The following is a 24,570-nucleotide window of genomic DNA, read 5'->3' as shown; positions in this document are numbered from 1 at the left end:
AAAATCTAGACATATCAATCTAAAACATAATATTGTGAAGAGTTTACTTAATCAAGGAGTAATATTTATGAGTATATAAAATCTTGTCAAAACATAGTACATCCATTGATAAAGAAACATTCTCGAGAATTGTCTTTAAGACATCGAGGAAAATGAAGCTAAAGCCTATAAAAAGTCACCTATGATGAGAATCCAACCACTTAATATGGATCAAACCAAGTCTAGTGGTTCAATGAGAAAAACAAGTCACTGAACGATTGGATTGAGCACTTATAATTTTTTCATTTGTGTTGTCGAGTGCACAAAACCTATGTACAAAGGTTGAGTTAAAACTAACTGTTAATGAGATTCATAGGCCTTATGATTGGGGTGTTTCAAACATGCTTACACCTTTGATGGACTTACTTATATGAGTACGAATGTGAGGGTCACCTTCTATGGTACTTAAGTTTTTACTTTAGAGACTCATAGAACTATGATACCACACTGAATTCTTAATGTATAGCTTCTATATACTGGTAGACACACTATGATCACCTGAAGTGAAAGTGTATGTTACTATATCTGAAAAAGTCAATTAAGATTTTAATTAGAAGCTAACATTATTAGAGTACCAGATTAACTATATATAATTAAGGGTACATTTGGTTATGTTTTTTAAAAGTGAAAATATTATTCAAAAGAGATTCACTTTTAAAATCTCATGAGATTTTAAATCTTATGAGACCTCATGAGAAAGTGAATCTCATATAAATGAAATTCACGTTCTAAATCTCACTTTTGGGGTTTTGTATAGACTCACTTTTTATGAGTTTACTTTTGAGGTTCTATGCAAAAAAAAATTTACATTTGGTTTTATTGGGTACTGTTCAAATGAGATTCACTTTCTAAAGTGTATTAGAAAACAAATCTATGTGATCAAACCAAACGTACCTTAAGTAACACTATTGTGGAGGTTCAAACCCAAAATATACTTTCATTTATGCACTAGATTTTTGTGAATAGCTTCTTGAGTCTTTCTATAATTTTGATCAACGTGGAGGATTGTTGGGGTGTTGTCTCAAAATTATTAGATTAGAACCTAGGTTTGCCTATTCATTTTTCTTACCTTACCTAAGTTAGTGTATTTATCACTCTTTTCAAAAATTTAGTCCTAGATTTAAAGATTTAGAGAAACCTCACATGGTTTAAATAGTATAAAGTTGCATTTAAGGGCATGCAAGGCCCATTGAGGTCATGTCAATTGAACTTTTAACTTTTAACTTTGGACTTTGGATTTGGTTGTGGCTTTAGGTTTAGATTTCGGTTATTTGCGGTCCGGTTCGGCTCAACTCAATCTGTTTCAGTTTAGTCTTGGTCATGGTCATTCTTGGACTGACCAATCTTTTTGTCTATTGAAAAGGCTTTATCCCCAAGACCTTGACGAACCCATTTATGAGCCTTGACCATCCATTTTTTTTGAAGTTCTAGTCAACCCTACCACTAGAGCCACCTTTGACCTGGTCCAATGCCTCTAGGTTGCCCCATTTTTTAGCCCATTTGACAGTCGACCATGCCCTCTTATATGGACTTTTTTATACCTGCTAGGGCCTTTTTAGACGCGTTGACAAGGCTTTTTTGCAGGTTTGATGCATACGTTCAAGAAAATTTTCCATCGTCATATTAAATTGTAGAATAATTTTAAGGTTCTTTGCAGCATGATCATAGTCAAGACATATGTCACGAATGTCACTTATGCTTAAAATTGTCTTGATTATATCATGACAAAGTTCCCAAAATCTAAAATCATGACACTAATTTAGCAAGCTTAGAAGATCATTCATTTCAATATATTCAGAATTTGTCAATTTCATTTTTTATGATTTTATATATCACGTCAATGTGGGCACAACTCTTACTATTTAAAAAAAAAAGTGGCACTACTGTTAATGTCTTAGTATGTACTTAAAGTTAACGCTATGGTAGTTCCTCAGTGTAGAGTTTTCGTCTTCTTTTTAAATGTCAGAGAGAAACCTTTGATTTGTTGAGTTGCTAAAAGTTGCAACATTGACCGTGCCCTGTTTCTGTGCTCAAACTCCACGAGTACTCCCCCTTGTCTATTGGGAAGTTCCTTAAGATAATTTAGTGACCAAAATCTTGCTCTACTTGCATAGGCACATACGGTCACATATGTTGTGGGCACTTGGAGGAAAATAGAGCAAAAATAAATCCTACCTTCTTCCTAGCATTGGAATTACAGGGAAAATTAAAGAACCTATTGAAGATTTTTAACTCAATAGTTAGCACTCATTGGATGTCATTCATCAAGATGAATAGTTATCATACTTGGGAGTATGCATGTCAATGGTTGGAATTTGGGTCAGATAACCAAACCAAACCCGAATCTGTGTACTCGGATTTGATAAATTGAGGAGCATCCAATTAGCAATTAGATTTGAAGTCATGTTGAAGCTTCACACTTGAATCTAAAACCAATAGACACTTGATTATGTGTAGAAGTGTATCCAATTAGCTATTTATGCTACTAAGATGTGGATTCTATACTGCTATTTTTCATCCAAAACCAAATTCTATTAGCCAGGATGCACAAGTTAGAATGATTAAAGCTTAAATATGAACAGAATCCGATCCGTTTGCCTCTATACTTGGGAGCTAACCAACCTAAAGCATCTTAATTAATTGAATGGTCATCAGTGAACCCATGTATGGGCTTGTTAACATTCTTCTACGAGCATAATTAGAACTATTATATTATAAGGTCCCTTCAACAATAGTGACAACTTTTTTTTTGGGTTTAAATATCAGGAACAAAATTCTCGTGATAAATTGAATACTTGATTGCATTTTTTGAAAAAAAAAAGTTGAAATCAAATTGGAAAATAAAAACCAATTTTAAGTTTTCTAAAAAAAGAAAATTATAAATCAAAAAATTATAAATTTAATTTTTACTATTTGTATCGAAAAATATCGGCCAGCCAATTTCTTGCATTTTTTCATCTTTTAAAAAAAAAAAACAATATTTGTCACTATGCCTTGAACAAGCTGATTTGGGTTACAAGTTTGACTGGATGAAAGCTACTATTGAACTAGGAAGGGATTACTCTGGTTTATCTATCGAATATTTGTAAAGTTAGAAGTCTTTCAAGAGTGAATCAGAAAGTTGATGGTGCACTTTGTTATCCAACATTACTTCATGACATAACCTAATGCCTATACAAAACCAATTTGAGTACGAGCCCATGAATGTGAGTGTATTCCTGGAAGACCAGACAAGCATTATTCCATGTGCTGGCTGTGTTCAATCTCACACTTTAACCATAAAACTTCATACACAAAAATAGAAAGCCCCTTAAAGATTCGAAACTGTACACCACAAGAATTCCAAATTTGGCATGAATTCTCCTCTTTTACTTTTGGTTTTATTATTTGGGTTATGGGTCCCTAACGCAAATGAAATGCCTTAACCAACTTAATTTAATCATTTCCTTTTCATTAAGGCTATGATAGATGGTTGTAGAGTAGTCCTATGTGGACACTATGTGACCCCTAAAAAGTAGTCCATGGATGTATTGCATTATCACCATCAACTTTAGAAGATTCCCTTAATTTATTTCCCTATGCCTCCTTTTTGAGTACCATTATGTAGTGATGCCTTGCTGGATGCACACTTAAATATAATATTATTATGTAAGACCTAAATAATGTTGTCTTTGTGGGTGAAGGACTGAGATGGTATGCTTTATTTTTGTATGAAACAAACAAAGGAAAATGCTTTGGGATTGAATCCTATACTGCCTCCTGCTTGTGTTTGTTCCTGGTTTCATAAATCAACGGTTACTTCACTTGGATACTCAATTGCCACTTTGCTTGTTCTTGTCCTTACTGCCTTATCTCTCTATAACCTTTTATCTTGAAAGACTGAACCCACCTTTGCCACATTGTGGAAGTGTTATAATTGTTTATCTTCATAACTTTTTGAATCAAGTATAGCACCAAAATCCCCCTCTTATGATCGTTTTGCTGAATTCTAGCGTGAAGAACCGATAGTTTTACCTTTTCTCCTTTTTTTAATAATAAAAGACAAAGAACCTTTCACAAAGCCTAATGCCGCTTTACTGATTAATTATTTATTTATAGTTTATGGGCTGAAAATTGAGGGTTAAAACAGTACCAAGTCGTTCTTTAGTCATTTATATGGTTATTCACCACACCCATATTGTGAATGGAATTCCCGTAACCTATGTTATAAGTGAGGATATTATCCTTAATCATCTAATTAAATATTCATAATCTGGAATACAACATGCAACTGGAATCTGATGGTTGCTCTCTGGCAAGAAAATTCTCACATAATCTAAATAACAATCGGTGACATTTAGGCTCAGTTTGGGAGAAGGTAATTGAGTGAATTTGATGGAAATGAGTTCGGGGAAAATGATGTGAAATGGATTTCAAATCCTGCAGCACCTTCAATTCTTTCAAGGATTCATTATACACAATTCTCCTTGATTCTCTATCTTGTTTGGAGACATATCTTTTTTCATATGAGATGAGAAAAAGAATGAAGATATATAAAAAAAAAATCAGGTCAAATGAAAGTTGATAAATACAAAGATTGCCTACCGAAAGAAAGTTGATAAATAACAAGATTTACCATCCTTATTCACTATCCAGAAGTTTCCCATTTCAACCGGAATCCTTCAGGAAGAAGGATTTAGCAAATACCTCCTCTCAGTGAATGAAACCAAAATAGAGAAAAAGAAATAAATGGCAGACGTGGACTACCTCCTTATTTTCCAGAATCTACCGATTCAACCTTCCCAAGCAGGCTAGATGGCAGTCCATGACAGCCATTTCTTTCCAGTTGGTATTCTTTCTCTATTACCACGTTCTAGACACTTAAGTTATTCAATGCTACAAGGATATTAAAAGGAAATCCGTTTCACTTATGAAAGCTTTGCCAATATTCATATTTTAATACATTCCTTATAGTATTAGCTCCTCCAATATTGCTCACAAAGGCTTAGCACACCTGACTAGATAAGTTGGTTCACTGCAAGGCATAAGCCAAATGGGAAACTATTCCTGGTATGAGGTGTTCTCATAGAGTTTTACTTTAGCCCACATTGGCTCAGGTCCACTCTTAGCCCATAACAGACGTTCAAACCATACTATCCATGCAAAAAAAAAAAAAAAAGGTAAACCCTTAGGCATCCATTGTTCACAGTTAAAAGTTCCCAAAGCTTATCACCATGGTAGTTCCTCTTTCACTTGATAACTAAAGCAATTCTTTGAGGAAGGATCCTACTAGATAAGTTGGCTTATGGGATTAAGTTGACATTCCAAAATAAGTAATCTATATGCATGTGTACTCCGTCTCCAAGGTTGTTTAAACAAGATCCCTCACTACAAAAAAAAAAAAAAAGTTGGATAGTCAAGCTAGAGTAAACCCCTAGTGGGATCGTACACGAGGACCTCTTCCACCAGCCATTAATGCATTAGATGGGCTAGATGAGCTTGAAGGACTAAATTCCTTTATAGGTTCTCAAGGATGGTTTCTTTTATATATTAAAAAGCAATAGGCCCTCGGGGTCGAAAGGGATAGCTGGGTGGTTAGGTCGCATTATCATAACTGTTGTGATTGAATCCCAGGGGGTTATCCCCTTGCTAAAAAAAAAAGCTATACACCTTCCTGTTCTATATAGGTTCAATGAACAATGTATTCCTTCACTGTTTCCTTGGTTTATATAATGATATGGTGCCTTTTGACCGTAAAGCTATGTTTTGTTTATATTGCATCTGCTAATGGAAAGCCTGAACTTGCTATGGTTGATTAAGGGTTTTAATTAGTGAGCACTATAATTGGTCAGGAGGGACCTCTCAAGAGTTTTACCAAGGAGGCCTGGCAATGTGCTATGAAGGGGGTTGCCTCGGCATAACGAAAAAAGAAAGAAAGAAATAGAGATGCCTCATTAACTAATTAACTTTATGTAACCATACAAATTCACATTGTTGTGGCTACATAAACTTCCATTCAACATGCAGTGTAGTTGTCTCAAAGAATAGCTTCCACTCAGTCAAGGAGGAAGGTGCTTCACTTGGTGTGGAAACAAGGATTTCCATTTTTCATGAGAGCAGATCCCGTACTGATCATCGATCCTCCCCGGTGAATGGATGCATGGCATCCGGTGATTAGTTAGAGTAATGCACACTACAAGAAAAACTCTAATTAGCGACAGAAATTTGCGATAGATTTTTTTCATCACAAATTTGCGGTGAATTAGCTAGAGAAAACTATTCGTCGCTAACATTCTAATTATTTGTGAAATTAGCGATGGAAAATTTTCATCGGAAATCCATCGTGAATTAGCGATGGATTCACGATAGAACAATTCCGTCACAACTTCGCGATGGCTCAACAACAGAAATTTTTTGTCGCTACTCTGTCGCACATTTGCGATGGAGTTTTATCGTCGTGAATCCGTCACTAAATTTTCCGTAAATCCCTAATGTGAGCCCCTTTTTTCTTTATGTTTCATCAGTCGGCTACCCGTCGCTCGTAGACCTCCCACCGCCTAGCGACCTTCCATCGCCCGCCCGACCGACGACCTCCCGCTGCCCATCGACCTCCCGAGGACCTCCTCTCTCTTTCCCCTCCCGTTCTCTCTCTCGTTGCTCCCCCTCTATGTTTTTCAATGAGCTGCATCCGGTGAGCCCCGTCCGCAGGTAACCCACTCCCTTTCCCCTATGTTGTAGCCTCCCCCTTCTCCCTATGGTTGCCAGAGGGCCAACAGAGGCCCGACAGCCTCTGTCGGCTCCTCCCCACCCCTTTATAGTCGGCAGGGGCTGGCAGAGGCCCCTATCGCCTATGTCAAGCCCTCCCCTAGCCTCGATCTACGGCAGGACAAAAGGCTTCACCCTTGTCCTTTCGAATGTCGACAGGGGGGCCCTTGTCCTCTTGACTTCTCCTGCAGTGGGGCTCTGCCCCGCTGTCGGAGAATGATCGGCAGGGAGAGAAGCCCCCTGCCCTTTTGTTTTCCCTGGCAGGGGGTGGCTTCGCCCCTCTGTCCTCAATAATTTTGACAGCGGGTGAAGCCCCCATGCCCCTTATCTTTTTTGCTCGGCAGGGGGCAGATCCCCTCTCCTCTGTCGAAAAATTTTGCCCGGTAGGGAGCGGATCCCCCTGCCAGAAAATTTTGCCTCGGTAGGGGGCGAGACCCCCTTACCTCATGATTGATTCCTGGTAGAAGGCTCAGCCCCTGCCTCCCGATGCTTCCCTTCTGGGGGTCTCACCCCCTGCCTCCTGTGAATGTTCTGGCAGAGGGTTTCGCTCCCTGCCTTGACCTTACTGTCGGCAAAAGCAATGCCCCTGCATGTCTCACTTTCAGTAGAGGGTTGTGTCTCCTTGTCCGGGCTCATTTCCGACAGGGGGCATCACCCTCCTTGTCATCGGATAATAAACTTTATTTTAACACAGTGTCTTTTGCAGATTTCTCAACGGATCTCGCTTGTGCCCCGCGACCCATGGTAAGTAAGTGACAAAAGCAATGCAAATCGAGTAAATACCCACGGTGAGTAAGTGATGCATGTGCATCACAGGTTATTTAATTTCTTGGATGCAACACTTTTCTGTTCACACACTCACTTAGTTGTGGATATCTAGGACTGCTTTGAAAGAGTTCGAAGATCATGTTGAGCATGATTTGAATGTATGAAAATAGAAGTATTCTTATTTTTGGAGTTTGGATTTCATACTAGTCATGGTAGTAGTTAGCGGGATATTAAAATGTATTTGCTATAGGTACATGTTTGACATTGTTTTGATATGAATGATTTGAATGTATTGCAATGTTTGATGTGATCGTATTCATGCTTGTATGAAGTTACTTTCAATTTGATTATGACTTTTATGTGAAATTGTATCATGAAAACATGCTTCAAATGAACATATCGTGTTATGAATAAGTTTGCACATGAAAATGAATGATAAGTTATCAATGCTTCAAATGAATAGTTTTACACATGAAAATATTAAGTTATTAATACATGCATCATAGTTCTTGTAATTGTATGGCATTATATATATATATATATATATGTGTGTGTGTGTGTGTATGTGTGTGTGTGTGATATTTAATCATTACATCTACCATGAATGCATGATAAATTTGATATTTCCTTCATCATAACATTCTGATGATTCTCTTTTAACTGGTTAGGATAATATCTGTAACATCATAGGACAATTTGACTGCAAACTGTGAATGGATGTACCGTAGGATAGTTGACAATGAGGTGTCGCTTGAATATATATATAGTGTTGATAGTTTTATTGAATTTGCAATGGAAAGTGTCAGTATAGTGGATCCCACAGGTTGGAACAGATGCTCCTACACCATGTGTAAGAACAATCGATTTGTAGAATCTCATGGCGTTAGACATCACCTATACATGAAGGGTTTTATGAGTGATTATCAGAATTGGATGTTTCATTATGAAGTATTTAAGAACAATTTTGATGCACGGGTGGATGTGGTGCATGATAATTCATATGTGAATTTGATATTTGATGCCGCAAGACCCGAACTGAGTTCTGCTATGGGTTCTAGTGATGTACCAACTGGGGTAGAGCAAGAAGCAGCAAATGATGCAACTAGTAGACTTTATGATTTACTTAGAGATGTTGATGAGTCACTTTGGAATGGTTGTCAGAGTCATACTGTCTTGTCTGCAGTTCTTCAACTACTGAATCTGAAGTTCGAGTTTAATTTGAGTCAATCATGTTTTGACCGTCTGTGCTCTATTGTGAAGAGTATGTTGCCCAAAGATGAAAAATTGCCACAAAATTTTAATCGTGCGAAGGTTATGGTCAACGCTCTAGGTATAAGGTATCAAAAGATAGATGCTTATCCAAATCACTGCATGTTGTATTTCAAAGATCAGGAAAATAGCAGATCATGCTCGTCATGTGGGCATCCTCGATTCAAGTTAAAGACAAGAGACAATGGTAGCACAAGGTCAAAAGAAGTGTTATACAAGTCAATGATGAATAGTGGTGTGTGCGTCAAGGGTAGCAGCTATGGTGAAAATGAACATGACTACTACGGTAGTATAGAAGAAATAATGGAGTGGACTTACTTAGGCATAAATAATAGGGTAACTTTATTCAAGTGTCATTGGTTTGATCTCACAGCAACAAGAGTCGACAAAGCCTCAGGCATTATGGAGGTGAATCATAAATCAATGTTTGAAATATATGAACCATTCATATTAGCCTCGCAAGCTCAACAAGTTTACTATACTTCATATCCGAGTATAAGAAAGTTAGATAGAAATGAATGGTGGGCAGTTTGCAAGGTGAAGTCTAAACTATACCCCTAGTATGATCAGTTATAGGAAGACAAGTTAACTGAAGAGAGTGATTACTATCAATCAGATGATATGTATGACTTCTCTTATGGTCACGATGTCGTACATGATATACATGTTATATCTCTATTGTCCGATGACACATGCATGGAAGAATGTGATCCAAATGATATACCAAGTGGATGGGCGGCCAATGAAGAAAAAGAAGATGACGAAGAGGAGGAGGAGGAGAAAGAAGAAGAATATGAAAGTCAAACAAGTGATGAAAAATCATTCTCGATCTAGTAAAATACATCTTGTAATACATACCTCTATTTGATGTAAATGATTTAAATTATTTGAATGTATTAAAATGTATTGCAATGACTTGAATAATTTGAATGTATTGCAATGTTTGAATGTATTTTATGAAGTTATTTTTTATTTGATTATATATCTTCGATAGGTATAGAGTTATGATTTGAATGTATTGCAATAATTTGAATGTATTGCAATAATTTGAATGTATTGCAATATTTGAATGTCTTGCATGAAATTATTTTCGATTTGATTTGAATATCTTATGTTTTAATGTATTTTAATATTTGATGTGAATGATTTGAATTATTTAAATGTATTGAAATGTATTGCAATGGTTTGAATGATTCTAATTATTCTACTTACTAAACACACTCAGCATATGAACATAACAAATCAATGCCATAATCTTAAAAATTTTATGGAAATTTTCACAGAGTTTCCTCTGTAATAACTTAAATATTTGAAAAAGGGTTTGAACTTGAATTCGAATTGTAAAAAATCAAACATGAATTTGCATCACAAATATTTTGACAAAGGTTTTTAAAAAAAAATGACTCGAATATCTAAAAAGGATTTTGAAATTTTTTGAAAGAGTCTTCTTTGTAAAAATCAAATTTTCTTGAAATATCTAAAAAAATTTGCCATAATTTTTACTAAATTAATTCGAATATCAAAAAAGTTTTTGCTAGAATTCTGATTAAAATAATTCAAAAAATCTTTTTAAAAAATTTTGTCAAAATTACTGCTATACTAATGTTATTTTTCAAAAATCCTTTACAATGATTTTGCCAGAACTTCTGCTAGCATAATTCTATTTTTCAAAAATCTTTTTAAAAAAAATTCCAGAACTACTGCTATAGTAGTTTTGAGTAGTTAAAAATATTTAGAATTTTTTAACGTTCTCTCCACTGCATAGAGGCAAGGCTAGATTAAATTTTGGCAAAATTGTCAAATTTTTGAATCTAGAAAGAGAAGTCTTAGGGTTCAGAAGGAGAATAGGAGGTCCTATAATTTATAAATTTAAATTTAGAAGAATAGTTTGGGTATTGACCTGATTTAGAAAAATTAGGCAATGCGTTCGGGATCCAAATTTGATATTTCTGCTAAATTTATAATAACTCCCGCAGGAAGCATCCCCGAGGTTGATCCTAACTCGTCAAAGCTTTTATGAAGAAACAGATCTCGCCTGAGAAGAGAGGGAAGAGGCTAGAAGGGGTTTGTAAGAAAAAATTAATTTTAAGTGGAGGTTTGGGTTTGAATTCTAGAGAGAGAGCTTAAAGTTAGAGAGAGAAATAAGAGAGAAGAGAGAATTGAGAACTTGAAGAGAACGAGGGGGGTGAGGGGGTATTTATAGGAGAGAGAGGAGGTGTCGCCCCCCTGTGGGCCCCACTTCAGGTGACACTTATCACCTTTTTAAATAAAAATTTATTTTTCCTTTGACACTTGTCATTTTAAAAATAAAATATTAATTTCTTCTGACACTTGTTAGAAGAAAAAGTTGACTTGATGTCACCTCCTCACTGTTGGGTGACACCTACCAGCTCATGGTTTTGGAAAACCATGGTTTTGGGTCTGTGGTTTTCCCAAAACCATGGTCTCTTAATAAAATATTAATTTTATATCATATTATATTTTATTTTTTTATACTTAGTCTATCCTTGTTCAAATCTCATCTTTCATAAATGACATATGGGAAATTGGAAGTTATTCTTTTACCCATCTATAGTTCAGAAAATTGTTGGGCCTGCCATTGGGGTGGCAAATTATCATTTTTCTCCTAACAAATTTATTAATTCCTTGAAAATATCCTTAAAAAATTACCTTTTTACCCCTATATAGTTGAGAATTTTATCAAAGGATGCCACTAGATTGGAAAATTATTATTTTGCCCATGACAACTTAATTAATTACAAAAATATCCTTGGATTCTGGATTTTGAGCAATTCTCTACTTGATTTCATCAAGATTTCAAATATAAGTTCAAGTCTTCATTTCAATCAATAATTACCTCAGAAATTCAGGTTTTTAAATTATGACCCATATCCAGAATAGATCAAAATAAAAAACTTGAATTTTCTTCAGAATTTTCTTAATTATTGAAAATTTTAGGTATTATGCATGCCCTTTTGAAAAGTAAGTAAAAATATGATTCAGGCCCTTTCAGGTCCAAGAAGTAAAGATACATAACTCACACCCTTTTGAGAAGTGAGTGAAGATCTGATCTATGCCCTTTCGGGTTCAAGAAGTGAAAGGATCTAAACCTCACACCCTTTCGAGAAGTGAGTGAAGATCTGATCTATGCCCTTTCGGGTTCAAGAAGTGAAAGGATCTAAACCTCACACCCTTTCGAGAAGCGAGTGAAGATCCAATCTAGGCCCTTTTAGGTCCCAGAAAAGTAAAATGAATCCATACCTCACACCCTTTAGAGAAGTGAGTGAGGATCCAATCTAAGCCCTTTTCAGGTCTAACAAGAAAATGGATCCGAATTTCACGCCTTTTCGAAAAGTGAGTGAAGATCTAATCCAGGCCCTTTCGGGTCAAAGTAGAAAAGGGATTCGTAACTCACTCCCTTTCGAGAAGTGAGTTAAGATCTAACTTAGGCCCTTTCGGGTCCAATAAAAAAAAAGAAACAAATTTAAAACTCATGTGCTTTCGAGAAGTAAAGATTCAAACTAGAAAGATCTATAATCAAGTGATTCTAGCCATAAAAATAATATATGGTTGTAAATCGTTGATATTGGGCACCATTTTTGGATTTAATAGTCTGATATCAGCTTATAAAATATTACAATAAAATTTACCGTATGAATCTAGTGTGATTGTGATATGATGGAAGTTGATGAAGCTTAAACAACAAAAGAAAAAATTACACGTCAATTGAGTTTCACAAAATATGAAATAGTCTCAAGATGTAGAGCTATTTGCATCCCTTCTTGTGATAACATTGAAAACAAGTAGGATATAAAAAATAGTTCTATCCTACTTTGAGCAAAAAAAGAAAAAAAAAAAGAAAAATCTACCTATGGTGGAACATTCAAGAATTGCAATTGATGACAAGAGTACCCAACAAACTGTTGATGGAATGTTTCAAAACCAATTCAGTTACAACAGCAGCAGCCATTAAGAAAGTTCTGGAGAGAGACCAACAACACATAAAAACTCTGCTATTGATTTCAATGGTTGGGTGTCTCCCATCTTCTTTCCACTGAAAGAAACAATGGAAATTTTTGGTTGGTCTTTGGATTCTGCAGATTTTTAGTCAAGTCAAGATAATTTCAATTCCTACTAGATTTTTCTCTCTAAGGCTGTTGTTATTTAAGAACCAGGAGCTGATTGACATTTAATAGACTCGAAGAAACAAAGTTCATGCTCTCTTCAGCTGTTCAACAATTCTGACCAATGTGTTACATAAAAGGTCAAAGTTACAGCTCCAAAGAAATACTGTGTGCATCCAAATATTGGAATCATCTCTCCAAATAGTTACAATGCAATCTTAGCTCACTGCTCCACAAGACATGTAGTGTAGGAACAAGTTTCTTGTTCAAAGTAGGGTAGTCCGAGATGGCACCAATGTAAAAAAAAAAATCTATGAATTTGTTTATAAAAGAAAATCAGAGTTATTGAAGAAAAGAAGTTGAGAGTGGCTCTTGTCAGACCTCCCCACTCACCAGTCTTGCAACCTATGCATGGTTTAGTAAGGATGGAATCTATTCATGAAGCTTAAAGCCAGAGGAACAAGTAAACTCTCTTAGTGAAAACAGTCAACCTCTATCTCAGTTTGTTGCGAGGAATGTTGAGGAACTCAAAGCCAAGCTCAATGAGACTGAAAACATAATCACATGGCCATAATTCAGCAACAAGAAATGATGCAATTAGATCTTGTGCTAGCAAAGCAAAGGAGAGTTCAAATTCAAGCTAACCTGCGGAGCCAGTCCTGGTGGATTCGCTACTTTTTTGCAGACTGGTTTGCAAGACAATGAAGTGACTGCCAAGAAATTTGAGCAGGCTGTAGCAAAGAGTAAACGAGGGGAATGTGAAGAATTGGGAAGTCCCAACAACCAAGTATGTGGAGAAATGCAAGTTCCCTAAGGAGGGGTCATCTCCCAAGTCGTTGAGATACATTGGGAGTATGGTAGCTGATGTCCATCGCACATTGCTATATGGGGGTTCATTCCAAACGGAAAGCTGTGCATTCTGTATGATGAAGTATTCCCAATGTCATTCTTGATGGAACAAGCAGGAGGTCAAGCATTCACTGGCAAAGAAAGGGCACTCGATTTGGTCCCTACCAAGGTTCATCAGCGTTCTCTCATTTTCCTTGGAAGCTATGATGATATTGAAGAGATCAAATCTCTCTATGCTGCTGAGGACACAAAAGCATAATTTGTAAAAAAAAATGTTTTCCCCACCAAATTCCCCTCTTCCTCTTAGTATCCTACTAATTATGTAAAACAACAATGCTATATATATATATATATATATATATCCAAAAAAAGTCAGGAATTGAGAGTGGTACGTGATTGAAGCTCCACTCTTCTCACCAGGCATTCACTCTCGTAACAAAAAAAAAAACAAAGCAAAGATAAAGAAAAGTAAAAGAAAAAAAAATGGTTGTCATACGTACCTACACCTACGAGGGCTTAGCCTCAACCTTGGAGATTTGGATCATAAATTGGGATTTGACTTATTATTTGGTGTTAAAAGATATTTTTTTATAAATGATTTTCTAAAAGATGATGTGAAGAGTGGTGATAATGCTAATCTATAAGAAATCCTTAATAATAGGGATTTCAACAAGTAAAAAAAAGTGGGGACCTTCCAAATGAGGTTATCACCATCTAACTTTTTTTTTTACATGTCGTTTGGTTACAAGTTACCAAAACACATGGGATAAAAAAGAAAAGCTAACTTGATAACGTAAGTTATCAAAGTCATTAATAAAAGTACTAACAAAAAATTTTAATTAAATAAATAAAATACAAAACATTGGCCATTAGAAGAGGCCCTAAAAAAATGGAAAAACACAACTAAAAAAAAGTGTGAATCCTATAAAACGGTGGAGACTCTTAAAAAAAGGGAGTCCTTTTATTTATATATATATATATATATATATATATATATATATATATATTTCATACAGTTAAAAAAATATGTGTACGGATCTAGATTCAACTCATTGTATGGATCTTTAAAATATTTATAAATCAAATCCAAGCTATTAAACCCAAACAAAATGTAGATTCAAATATAAATAGATCCTATGTCAATTCCATGATCGAAATGAATGAAATTTATTTAGCAAAACAAATACTAAATAAATAATGATGATTTTTTTACGTTTAGAATTGCTTTCAAACATAAAAAAATTGAGGGCCAAACTGTTAGCGCAATATATAATAATAATAATAATAATAATAATAATAAATAAATAAATAAATAATTTAAATTCATGTACAAGTGTGTCAAAATGATCAAATTTACACTCATTTACACATGATAAGATAAATAAGTAGGTTACGGTAAACCTCTTTAACAATCCTTGTTGGTTACGGTAAAAGAAAGTAACCTGTGCCAGTTACGGTAAAAGAAGGTAACTTGTGCTGGTTATAGTAAAAGAGAGTAAATGTGTTGGTTATGTTAAATGAGGGTAACTTGTGCTGGTTGCATTAAATCAATCATGTATCACCCTAACTCCTAAACATCTACCATGGGTGGTTACAAGTACAGATAACATTCATCCAACAAAAACAATATCTATGGTGGAATAACTTCTATCATGGGATGCTTAACTTAAGAAAACAACTCTATAAAAGAGAGAAGTTACATAAATCTAAAGGAAGGGGGGAAGAAAAGGGGGAAATAGAGAAAAAAAATAAATTGTTAAAGTGACAGTAAATTCAAGAAAGCCCAAGAAGAACAAGGATCAAATCGACTCACATGCCTCTCTCTCTCTCTCTCTCTCTCTCTCGTAATCTAAGCTCTAGCAATCAGAAGCTATTGTAAAGGTGAAGAGATCCCGAAATAAAGTTTCAAACTTTCATATCTCAATTTATGTGTTGAAAAATTTGATACTCTACAAAAGTATATTAGATTTGAGATACTAAAGAGGATTGGTCTAACTGCATATTGTTTGGCCTTGCCACCTTCTTTGTCTTGAATTCATGTCTCCATGCTACAGAAATATGTGTCAGACACTACTCCCATCAAAATTTTAGACACAAAAGAATAAAAGTTGTAAAACAAGTGTACTAGTCAGATGGAGGCATCACATCATAAGTGGGTTATGGGGGAGCGCAAGTCAGATATTCGTGCACAGTTCTCACATCTATTTTTAGGTAAGATTTTTTATGAATCTTCTTTTAAATAGGTAGAATTATAAGACCCATTTTGACTGAGTCAGGTGGGCTCGAATTCGGCCAGGCTAAGAGGATAATCATAAAAAAAAAAAAATTTTTGAAAGACAGAGGGGGAAGACGGTTCCTCCAAATGAGGAATTGCCTCCCCCTCTCTCCTACAAGAGGGGGCAAGGATAAACCTCGCCCTTGCCCTCCCCACATTTTTTGGGACGGTGTGCCTCCCTACCCCCACCGGATCAGAGAGATTGATAGCTGGAGAGAGTTTGAAAGAATGAAAGAGAGATGAGGGGTGTCACTGATCGGAGGATCTGCCATCAACATGTAATGACCCCCTCGCCCTCCTTTTTGCTAGTTCGATGAGAGAGAGAAAAGAGAGGGCAACACCCTTTGTCTCAATTGTCGGCAACCAACCGGGTTGCCAGCAATGCCCAGTCAAGAGAGAGAGAGAGAGAGAGAGAGAGAGAGAGTGATAAGGGCAAGATAGAGGGGGAAACCACCCTTTGTCTCAGCCTACACCTCTAGTATGAGGGACGAAGAGGGCAAGAGAGAGGCTGGTGTCCTCTGTCTCAAGCGTTGGCAACCACCATGGTTGCGGCACTACTATGAACCAAAAGGGAGATGAGACCGAGTGTGGACACCCTTTGTCTCGGCCCTGATGGATGGGCCCGTGGAGAAGTAAAGGAAGGAATTCTAGCTCATTTTTTGATCGACTCGGTTTGGGTTCACAACCAGACCGAATCGTGTTGGGTTTAGGGTTTAGTCTGGTCAGAGACACCCCTAATGTATAGGCCAGGTCTGTGGAGGCTAAATAGGACTCGACTCTCTTACTTCCATACGTGATTTTAAATAAACTAGAAAATGGTCCATTCTTATGAACAGGTTAGGTACACGTGCACATCAACACAGATCAAACTAGACCCTACCCGAACTGATATTGGTGGACCCATGGGTTTGGGTCGGGTCCAAAATGTAGACCCGTAGTGAAATCGGGTTGAGTCGAGTATTTAAAATAAAGATTTGAACTTGAACAGCCAGATCGAGTCGGTCAGGGTACTATATATGGAGACGACCCTTTTTACGGGTCGGGTTTGGTTCGGACCTAGGTGGAACCAGACTTGGATCTAATTTTTGGATATGATATTGGGTCCAGACCTGGGTCCAATCAGGTCCAATATAAGAAAAATAATAATTGGATCCGATAAAAACTACATGAACCAGACCCGAACCATACCCGGTAGAACCATATTTTTATCATTTTTACATTGATAAATTGTGGGTCTTAATCGAAACTCGGGTGGGGTCCATGTCTGGTATAAAATTTCACAAACTATACCTGGGTTCATGTATCAATCGGACCTTTGGGTCCAGACCCAGATCTTAATCGGGTCTTGTTATTTATCACCATGCCCAGACCCTATAGGGTTGGGTCCGGGTAAACCCAACCGGTTGACACCCCTACTATACATGTTACTTGGATCATGTTGGGTCAAATCAAATAGAGTTCCTGTTGGCATTTTTATGCCCATACTTGGGATTAAGTCGAGTTAGATATCGACATATACTCAACCCGTTGGTAGTCCTACCCTCAATATACCCCATCTTATGGCTAAAATATAAACGGGTTGGATATGAATCAGGTCATACTGACATTGTACTATCTATATTTTTGAAGAGTGGGTCCATTAAATATAGATTCGACTAGGATGTCACTGTGGTGTCGTGGGTCTATTGTATTGCTGAAAAGGAATACAACCATTTATGTTCATGGGGAAAAGCCAAAGTGGGTCAGTTCCACTTCTTTGATATGGATCAAAATATGCTCGGCTGTTTATCTGATTTTAACCCATATCCAACTAGACTCAACCAAATTTCATCCAGATTTAACTAAGATTCAGATATACACTGCCGGATCTATCAGTCTGAATGAAATCCTTGTCAGGTGGAAGAGTTTCAGTTTTGGTTGGATATCCAATATGAATCAGATCGATGCTTTCTTTTTTTATGCAGGCCCTTAAATAAGATCCAAATATACACTGGGATCAGAATTCGATTCACTTAATCAATTGTTTTTGGAATTGAATGAGTCTTTTATGCCAAACCTGTATTTTGATCAAGATCAAATTCAATCTTTTTGTAGCTTTTACATGTGAAATGCTTGTTTTTAGCCTTCTTTTATCGGATCTGGAAGTGTTAGACATGGATTCAATCCTACTTTGCTGGATGTTATTTGGACTCAGACTCAGATTTGAACCTATTGCATATATTTTGGATTCATGTTCAGATCAAATAAAATGAGATCCCTATCTATGTAAATGGTTTATATGTGAACATAAGAGGGAGGGATAGAAAAGCAAATGATACTAGGTCTGGTAAATGAGTCCAATGAACCCAACACATGAATGAGCTAACTGAACTGACCATAGGACCCAGCTCAAGCTCGAGCTCGGGCTCATGTCTAGCTGAGCCAAGCATGAGCTGAACTTGAGCTCAAGCTGGCTCTAGTAAACAAACTTATATACTACCTTTAGTAGCAGACATTAGTGGAATTTGAACACCTACCAATTATACAACTATACCATTGGGTTTTGAACCTGCAACGTCCCAACACAAGGTGACTTACCCACTTTTTGATAGTAGCTATAAGGGTGAGATTTTGAACAAAAAGTCGAACCACTATTGAATGAACTTAACTTAAAGTACTATTTTGGTTAATCATAAAAAAGAAAAAAAAAAGAGGTATGCATTTGAATTATACCATTTTATGGGCATGAACCTGTATTATAATAAAATAATCTGCATGATTATGCAAATAACTTGATAATCAAGTGCAGCTTTTACTTAAATGTTGCCTTTGTTAGAAAATACTCGATATTTAACAGCCCGTCCATATGGTCAGGCCGAGATAAATCATGGCTATATTAACCTTTTTATGACACATAAATAAAGACATACAAATATGTACATGTTTAAAACACATTATAGCTTATTTTTAAATTTTATATGATAATTAAAGATTTTTTTGGAAAAAAATACAAGATGTCATGTAAGTTTTTTTGGAAACTATACAAAGAAGCGCAAGCAAATTTTTAATTACATTTTCAGAAAAGATGCCGAGGATGTCAATTTCTAAAAAACAATGAAGTATCTAATTTTTGATACCTATTGCCCTCGCTTGTGCTTTTATAATTTTTTCTTTTTTGATATTTACACGAAAAAAACTGCTCCCAGAAACAGAGACTTAGTTGTGCTGGCTGGCTCTGCCTACCGTGTTTACGGTCACTGTCCTTGTAGCATAAAACTCCGTGAGCTTGCCCTTTGCCCCAGGGAGTCTCCACGTTTCAGTTTGCCCAAGGGGTGACGCTCATGAAATTTGAACCTAATATTTAGAAATTTAAGATTAAGATTTAAGACTTAGGGTTTAGGATTTAAGATGTAAGATTAGGATTTAAGATGTAGGATTAGGATACAACTTACGGCTTCTTTTTTGTTTTTTCAGTTAATATTGTTTTTTGCTTCTCTGTTGCTTCACAAAAATGAACTTTATTTTTCATAAAAGTTTTATCCATTCATTTCTCACTCACCGTGTCCTACTTCCCAATTCCCCAGAGGATCCGAGTCATGTTCGATATCACCAATATTGAATTATGACAAACGTGTCCTTTGCTGCGATTAATGAAGAGTAAAAACAAGATTCTATCCTCTTATACGTTCATCTTTGCCATTTGGACGGCTAAGATTAGTCCACATCCAGGTGAAAATGTAGACTAATCATAACCGTTGGTTAGGCTACTAGCTAGGTTTGAATGTAGGGTAGATCCGATCACATATGATCAAGCGGGATCCGAAGAGTGATGAAGTGCAAGGAAGGAATGACGCCGTAGTCTCTCCATCAGTTGGGGACCACCAGGTTGACACCTGTGTGTTATATGATCAATATCACCAGTTTTGGTGATATCAAAGATGACCAAGTCATTTCTCAATTTATTTTATAAGTTTTAAACTCATTACTTTAGCTTAGTTTTATACTACAAATGTCACGTGCCAAAGCATGTAATGTGAGTAACGGCTACTTTTTGTGGCAAAAGGTATCACGAAAACCAGAAAAGACACACGCCATCTGCATTTGCTAATGCGGCATTAACCTCATGATCTGAAGAATGATACTTATGCAACAAGAAAACTAACCATATGAAACCATAATTGGAGGAAGAGGGCACATCCTATCCATAGCTATGGCTAGCCTGCTCTCCCTCATGCTCATCATCTACTTGTGCACAACATTTGATCTTCAGACCGGAACTTGGTCGATGACAAGGCAATTACCCCAGCTCCTCTGCTGCCAGAATTTTGCCTCCTCATCGGGATCTTAACTCCTGCGGACAATTACGATCTCCGCCACTTCCTCTGATGATTTTTTATAGATATTTTGCAAATAATAAAATGATAATAATAAAAAGATATGAGAAATAAATAAGTAGATTAAATTCCATTATTTTTTAGTGAAGACCACTAGTGAATTTACATTCAGTAGAAATCACATTTTTTTTTTTTGAGAAAAATATGTGAGAATTATGTAAGTTAAAATTTAAGAGAATAAAACATGAATTTAGAATAATTTGACATACATGTACTTAAAAGTTTTGTGCTTTATAACCTCACCAAGGAAGGACACACGCATATTATTCTTAATTGTGTCAAGAATATGAACTCTGGCAAGACGCGCGTGTTCTTTTCGTCACTGCCGAGTATCCTTATTCCGTATTGTTACGTTAATGAAGGCCGATGATGACATCTTCATAAGGATCAAGGCACTGGCCAGATCTCTAAGGGCACTTGCTAGGACTGATCTTTACTATGGGGCTATATCATCCCCTGTGCAAGTAAGAAGCCATACCTTGGTCACATGTCTGGCATGGGATATGTGTTGTCATGGGACCTGGTGGAATGGATAAGTGAATCAAAAAATCCAGCTGATAATGCAATTGGACAGGAAGATAGAATGGTTGGGAATTGGTTTCTGATGGGAAACAAGGCGAAAAACAGGTACAGCAACCTACCGGCTATGTATGATTATCCAGGGACTAATGGACGGGTGTGCTCACATGAGCTTATACCGAACACAGTAGCAGTTCACCGGTTAAAGAGAATGGATCGATGGTTTCATGTGCTTAAGTTCTTCAATGTCACCAAAAATCTGAAGCCCTCTAGGTTGTATCATGTTGACTGACTACTGGTATCTAGTGATCTAGATACAAGCCCTCTAGGTTGCATTCTGATTACTATTTTCTTGTGGTAAAGTTCATTCTCATCTGTCATATGGATATGGCCATGAATACGGGAATGCTGTAATTTTTATGTCGATTTTTCACCATCTTAAAAATTGAAACTTATAATCATAAAATTATTTGTATGTTGATGGTCAATAAAACTACCTATGTAGTAAATAGAAATGAAGCTTTTATTGACAGTAGCAATGCATCCAAGCTACTCACATCGTTATCAAAAGTTCAGCACGACCCACGACTAACTAAACTATTTATTATCTAAACCAGGTTTGCGAAAATGAAACCATAACCGATCACATGGATCACCTAGACACCAAACAGAAAAACAAAGAAACGAGACCCAGACGACTGTAGAAGATCGTGTAAAATTGGATGCTTAATTTGGTGGAGGGAAGAAGATGGCATCAGCGGTCCTCTTCGACCTGAACAGCTTCTCCAATTCCGGCGAAACATTGAAAGACGCCTCCAGCACCTCAGGTGACAAGGCCTTCCACACCGAAGTCCTCCCCGCCAAGTGACTGAACACCGGCCTACGTACAAACACATATACAGCATTCACAATATGATCACAGTCTACTCGAGTATATAATCAATGAATGGTAATCACAAAATATAAAACTTACTGTGGAGTGGTGATGATAGAGAACCACTCCATGCCATCGCCATCAGCAATCTTCGAAACGACGAAAAACCTTGGGACAATGAACAAGCAACCGGCCTTCAACCTCGCCTCCAGAACCCGACGGCCGTCGACTCCGACGACCTGAACGCGGCCGCTGCCCCTGACGATGTAAGTAACCTGGAAAGCAGAGTCGGAAGAGAAACCCGGGGAGCACATTGAGGAGGAGTCTATCCTCACCAAATCCGCGCCCAACCCAACCTCAGCAACCAATGGCAAATTCTTGTCCGTCAGAACCACGACCCGGCCGCCGTTCTTGATGTCGACGTCGAGCGGAGCGGACTCGCAGTTGAAAACCATGCCTTTGGCATCCTCGGCCGAAGCAGAAGGCACGCTCTGGCCCTGCCCGAGCTTGACGATTCCTGTGCCGGTTTGGGCTTTCAGCAACTTACCGACCTCTTCTTCCTTCAGATCCCATGCCCTGCTCACGAACTCGGTGGAGAAGCCGTGGAACAGAGAGCCGGAACCGGTCAGGTGGAAGTCGGTGAACTCGCCGGGAACGTGGGCTTTGGAGGTATCGCCGAGGAAGAGAACGACGAGCTCCACATCGCCATCGTTGAACCACCATGTGACCACGCCGAACGGGAGGGCCAGAGAGTCGCCTTTGGTCAGGCCCACCACCTTCTCTTTGGTAGCCTCCGGCAACACTATGCCTGCCCTACCGCTGCCTGTGAACAAGACGATTCAACAAACATGTGATGATCTTCTCCATCTCAATGGAATCGTTAAACAGGTTGAGGTTTTTAGCAATAGATAATCAGGAACCGTATAACATGACTAGGATCGGTTAAAAGCCCCATTTAGCGATCCCCCTTCTCCTCCCAACTATAGCTATGAGAAGCGGAACCCTCGCCGGCCTTCTCGCCGAGATGAATCCGTACGTTTAATTGGGTTGAGATCAGATCGGTATTTAATCAAGAAAACTAGCTAGGAGAATGATCACCTTGAAGAACGTAAGCAATCTTGGCCGAATCGGAATAGCGGGGAAGGGCGAAGCCGCGCGACTCGAGAACGAGTTTAGCCCCACCGACTTTGGCCTCAGCAAGCATCGGAAGGTCAGAAGCCGACCACGTGTAGTAGGAGCCTCCATCTCCACCGTACTTCTTCTGGGATAGCTTGGGCGACAAATCGATCTCCATTGTGATGGGAAAAACTGGGAGAGGGATGAGGAAGGCAAGAGAGAGGGATACGCAGAGTAGATTGTTGTTTACTTACAGAGAGGAAGGCAAGAGTACCCAATTTATAATAGAGAGAGGCAACACAGTTACACAAGATATGGATAAGTACGTTTTAGAGAATCCCACCTAAAAGAAATTAAAACCGTCTTATCTTTATCTTTATATTTATCTCTTGCTAAAAAATTTAAACTTAATTCTCTCTCCAACGTAACTCTTTCCTTTTCTTTCTCCTGTTTTTTGCTCTTTTCAACTAAAAACACTCGATCAACCCAACCCAACCCCACTATTTTTTTTTATCATTTTTACATTGAAATTCACATTTCTTAATTGGAATTAGGGTTTGACTAGGGGTGTCAACGGGTCAGACCTCCCCTAAAATGGGTGGGTCTAAACACAGATCTAAGCAAGTGATACGGGTACCAGATCAGGATTTGTGTCCAACTGGATTTTTCATGAAGAAAACCATACTCAGATCTGATAAAAATTACATGAACCAGACCCGATTCATATCTGGTAAAATAATATTTTTTAAGTTTTATGATTGAAATTTGCAGATCTTAATCGAAACTTAGTTGAGACCCGGTTTGGTATAAAATTTCATAAACCATAACCGATTTAATATTCGGACCTCAGGGGTCCGACCCGGATAGTTAATGACTCTAACCCTATATGATCCAATATGGGATGGGATAGGGTCATACCCGATCAGTTGACACCCCTAGGTTGGACCTAGGTCTCGTATGAAATTTCACAAACCATACCCGGCTCCATATATTAATCGGACCTTTCAAGTTCGATCTGCTTTCTAATCGGACCTCTTTTTTATCAACAAACCTTAACCCCATATGGTTTGTTAAGGGTCGGATCTAGGTCAAATCTGACCCATTGACACCCTTACATAGAGGTTATGAATTTCGATCCGATTCAGATTTCGATCCTAAAAAAAATCGATCAAAAAACTTCCAATGCAATCCAATTAACATCCATGTCGAATAAAAAGGCATGAATTGGATGGGAAAGCAATCCACTTGCACATACCGTGTGTACCCCTTCGCAGCTTTCGTTTGGGCCGAAAGGAGAAGTCCGGCCTTTGCATCTGCCGACATTACGAAGAACGTAAGGGCGGACGCCGAAACAAGTTCTTGTGCATCTGATCCACCTGGACCTCACCGATCAGGTCAGCGGCAAGATTCGGGAGCTCGATCTCGAGCAGTCGAGGGTCAGATCGATGATCGCCTCTGGATCTTTAATGTATTTGACAACTCTTTAGTTGGAACCCGCATCGCCGGACCAAAATGTGAAACCCAGGGGGCAGGGGACCCTCTGTATATATATAAAAAAAATGGATAGGGTCGGATTCTGTTACCTGCCGATGGCTCGCCGTTTGCTTTCGCCGGATTGTT

General features: G+C 37.6%; 1 protein-coding gene across 1 annotated transcript; it reads right to left on the bottom strand.

Moving 5' to 3' along the window:
- Positions 1 to 21,460: 21,460 nt before the first annotated feature.
- On the bottom strand, positions 21,461 to 23,214 carry LOC149839051 (glutelin type-A 2-like). Its single transcript, XM_090003983.1, has 3 exons — positions 22,933 to 23,214; positions 21,934 to 22,657; positions 21,461 to 21,840 (listed from the first exon to the last, which is right to left on the bottom strand). Exons 1-3 carry the CDS (start codon positions 23,126 to 23,128, stop codon positions 21,687 to 21,689), a joined length of 1,074 nt encoding a protein of 357 aa, XP_089860109.1. The 5' UTR covers positions 23,129 to 23,214; the 3' UTR covers positions 21,461 to 21,686.
- Positions 23,215 to 24,570: the final 1,356 nt, after the last annotated feature.

This window comes from Nuphar pumila, chromosome 4, assembly GCF_984573655.1.
Source record: "Nuphar pumila chromosome 4, dmNupPumi1.hap1.1, whole genome shotgun sequence".
Lineage (NCBI taxonomy): Eukaryota > Viridiplantae > Streptophyta > Magnoliopsida > Nymphaeales > Nymphaeaceae > Nuphar > Nuphar pumila.
This window is presented reverse-complemented; position numbering and strand designations above follow the sequence as displayed.

What these genes read in the sequence shown, in the direction of transcription:
- LOC149839051 (XM_090003983.1), bottom strand. Translation starts at nt 23,128, where the DNA reads ATGGAGATCGATTTGTCGCCCAAGCTATCCCAGAAGAAGTACGGTGGA. An exon ending in GATTGCTTACGTTCTTCAAG is followed by an intron (nt 22,658 to 22,932) that starts GTGATCATTCTC and finishes TCTTGTTCACAG; the next exon opens with GCAGCGGTAGGGCAGGCATA. An exon ending in TCTATCATCACCACTCCACA is followed by an intron (nt 21,841 to 21,933) that starts GTAAGTTTTATA and finishes GTTTGTACGTAG; the next exon opens with GCCGGTGTTCAGTCACTTGG.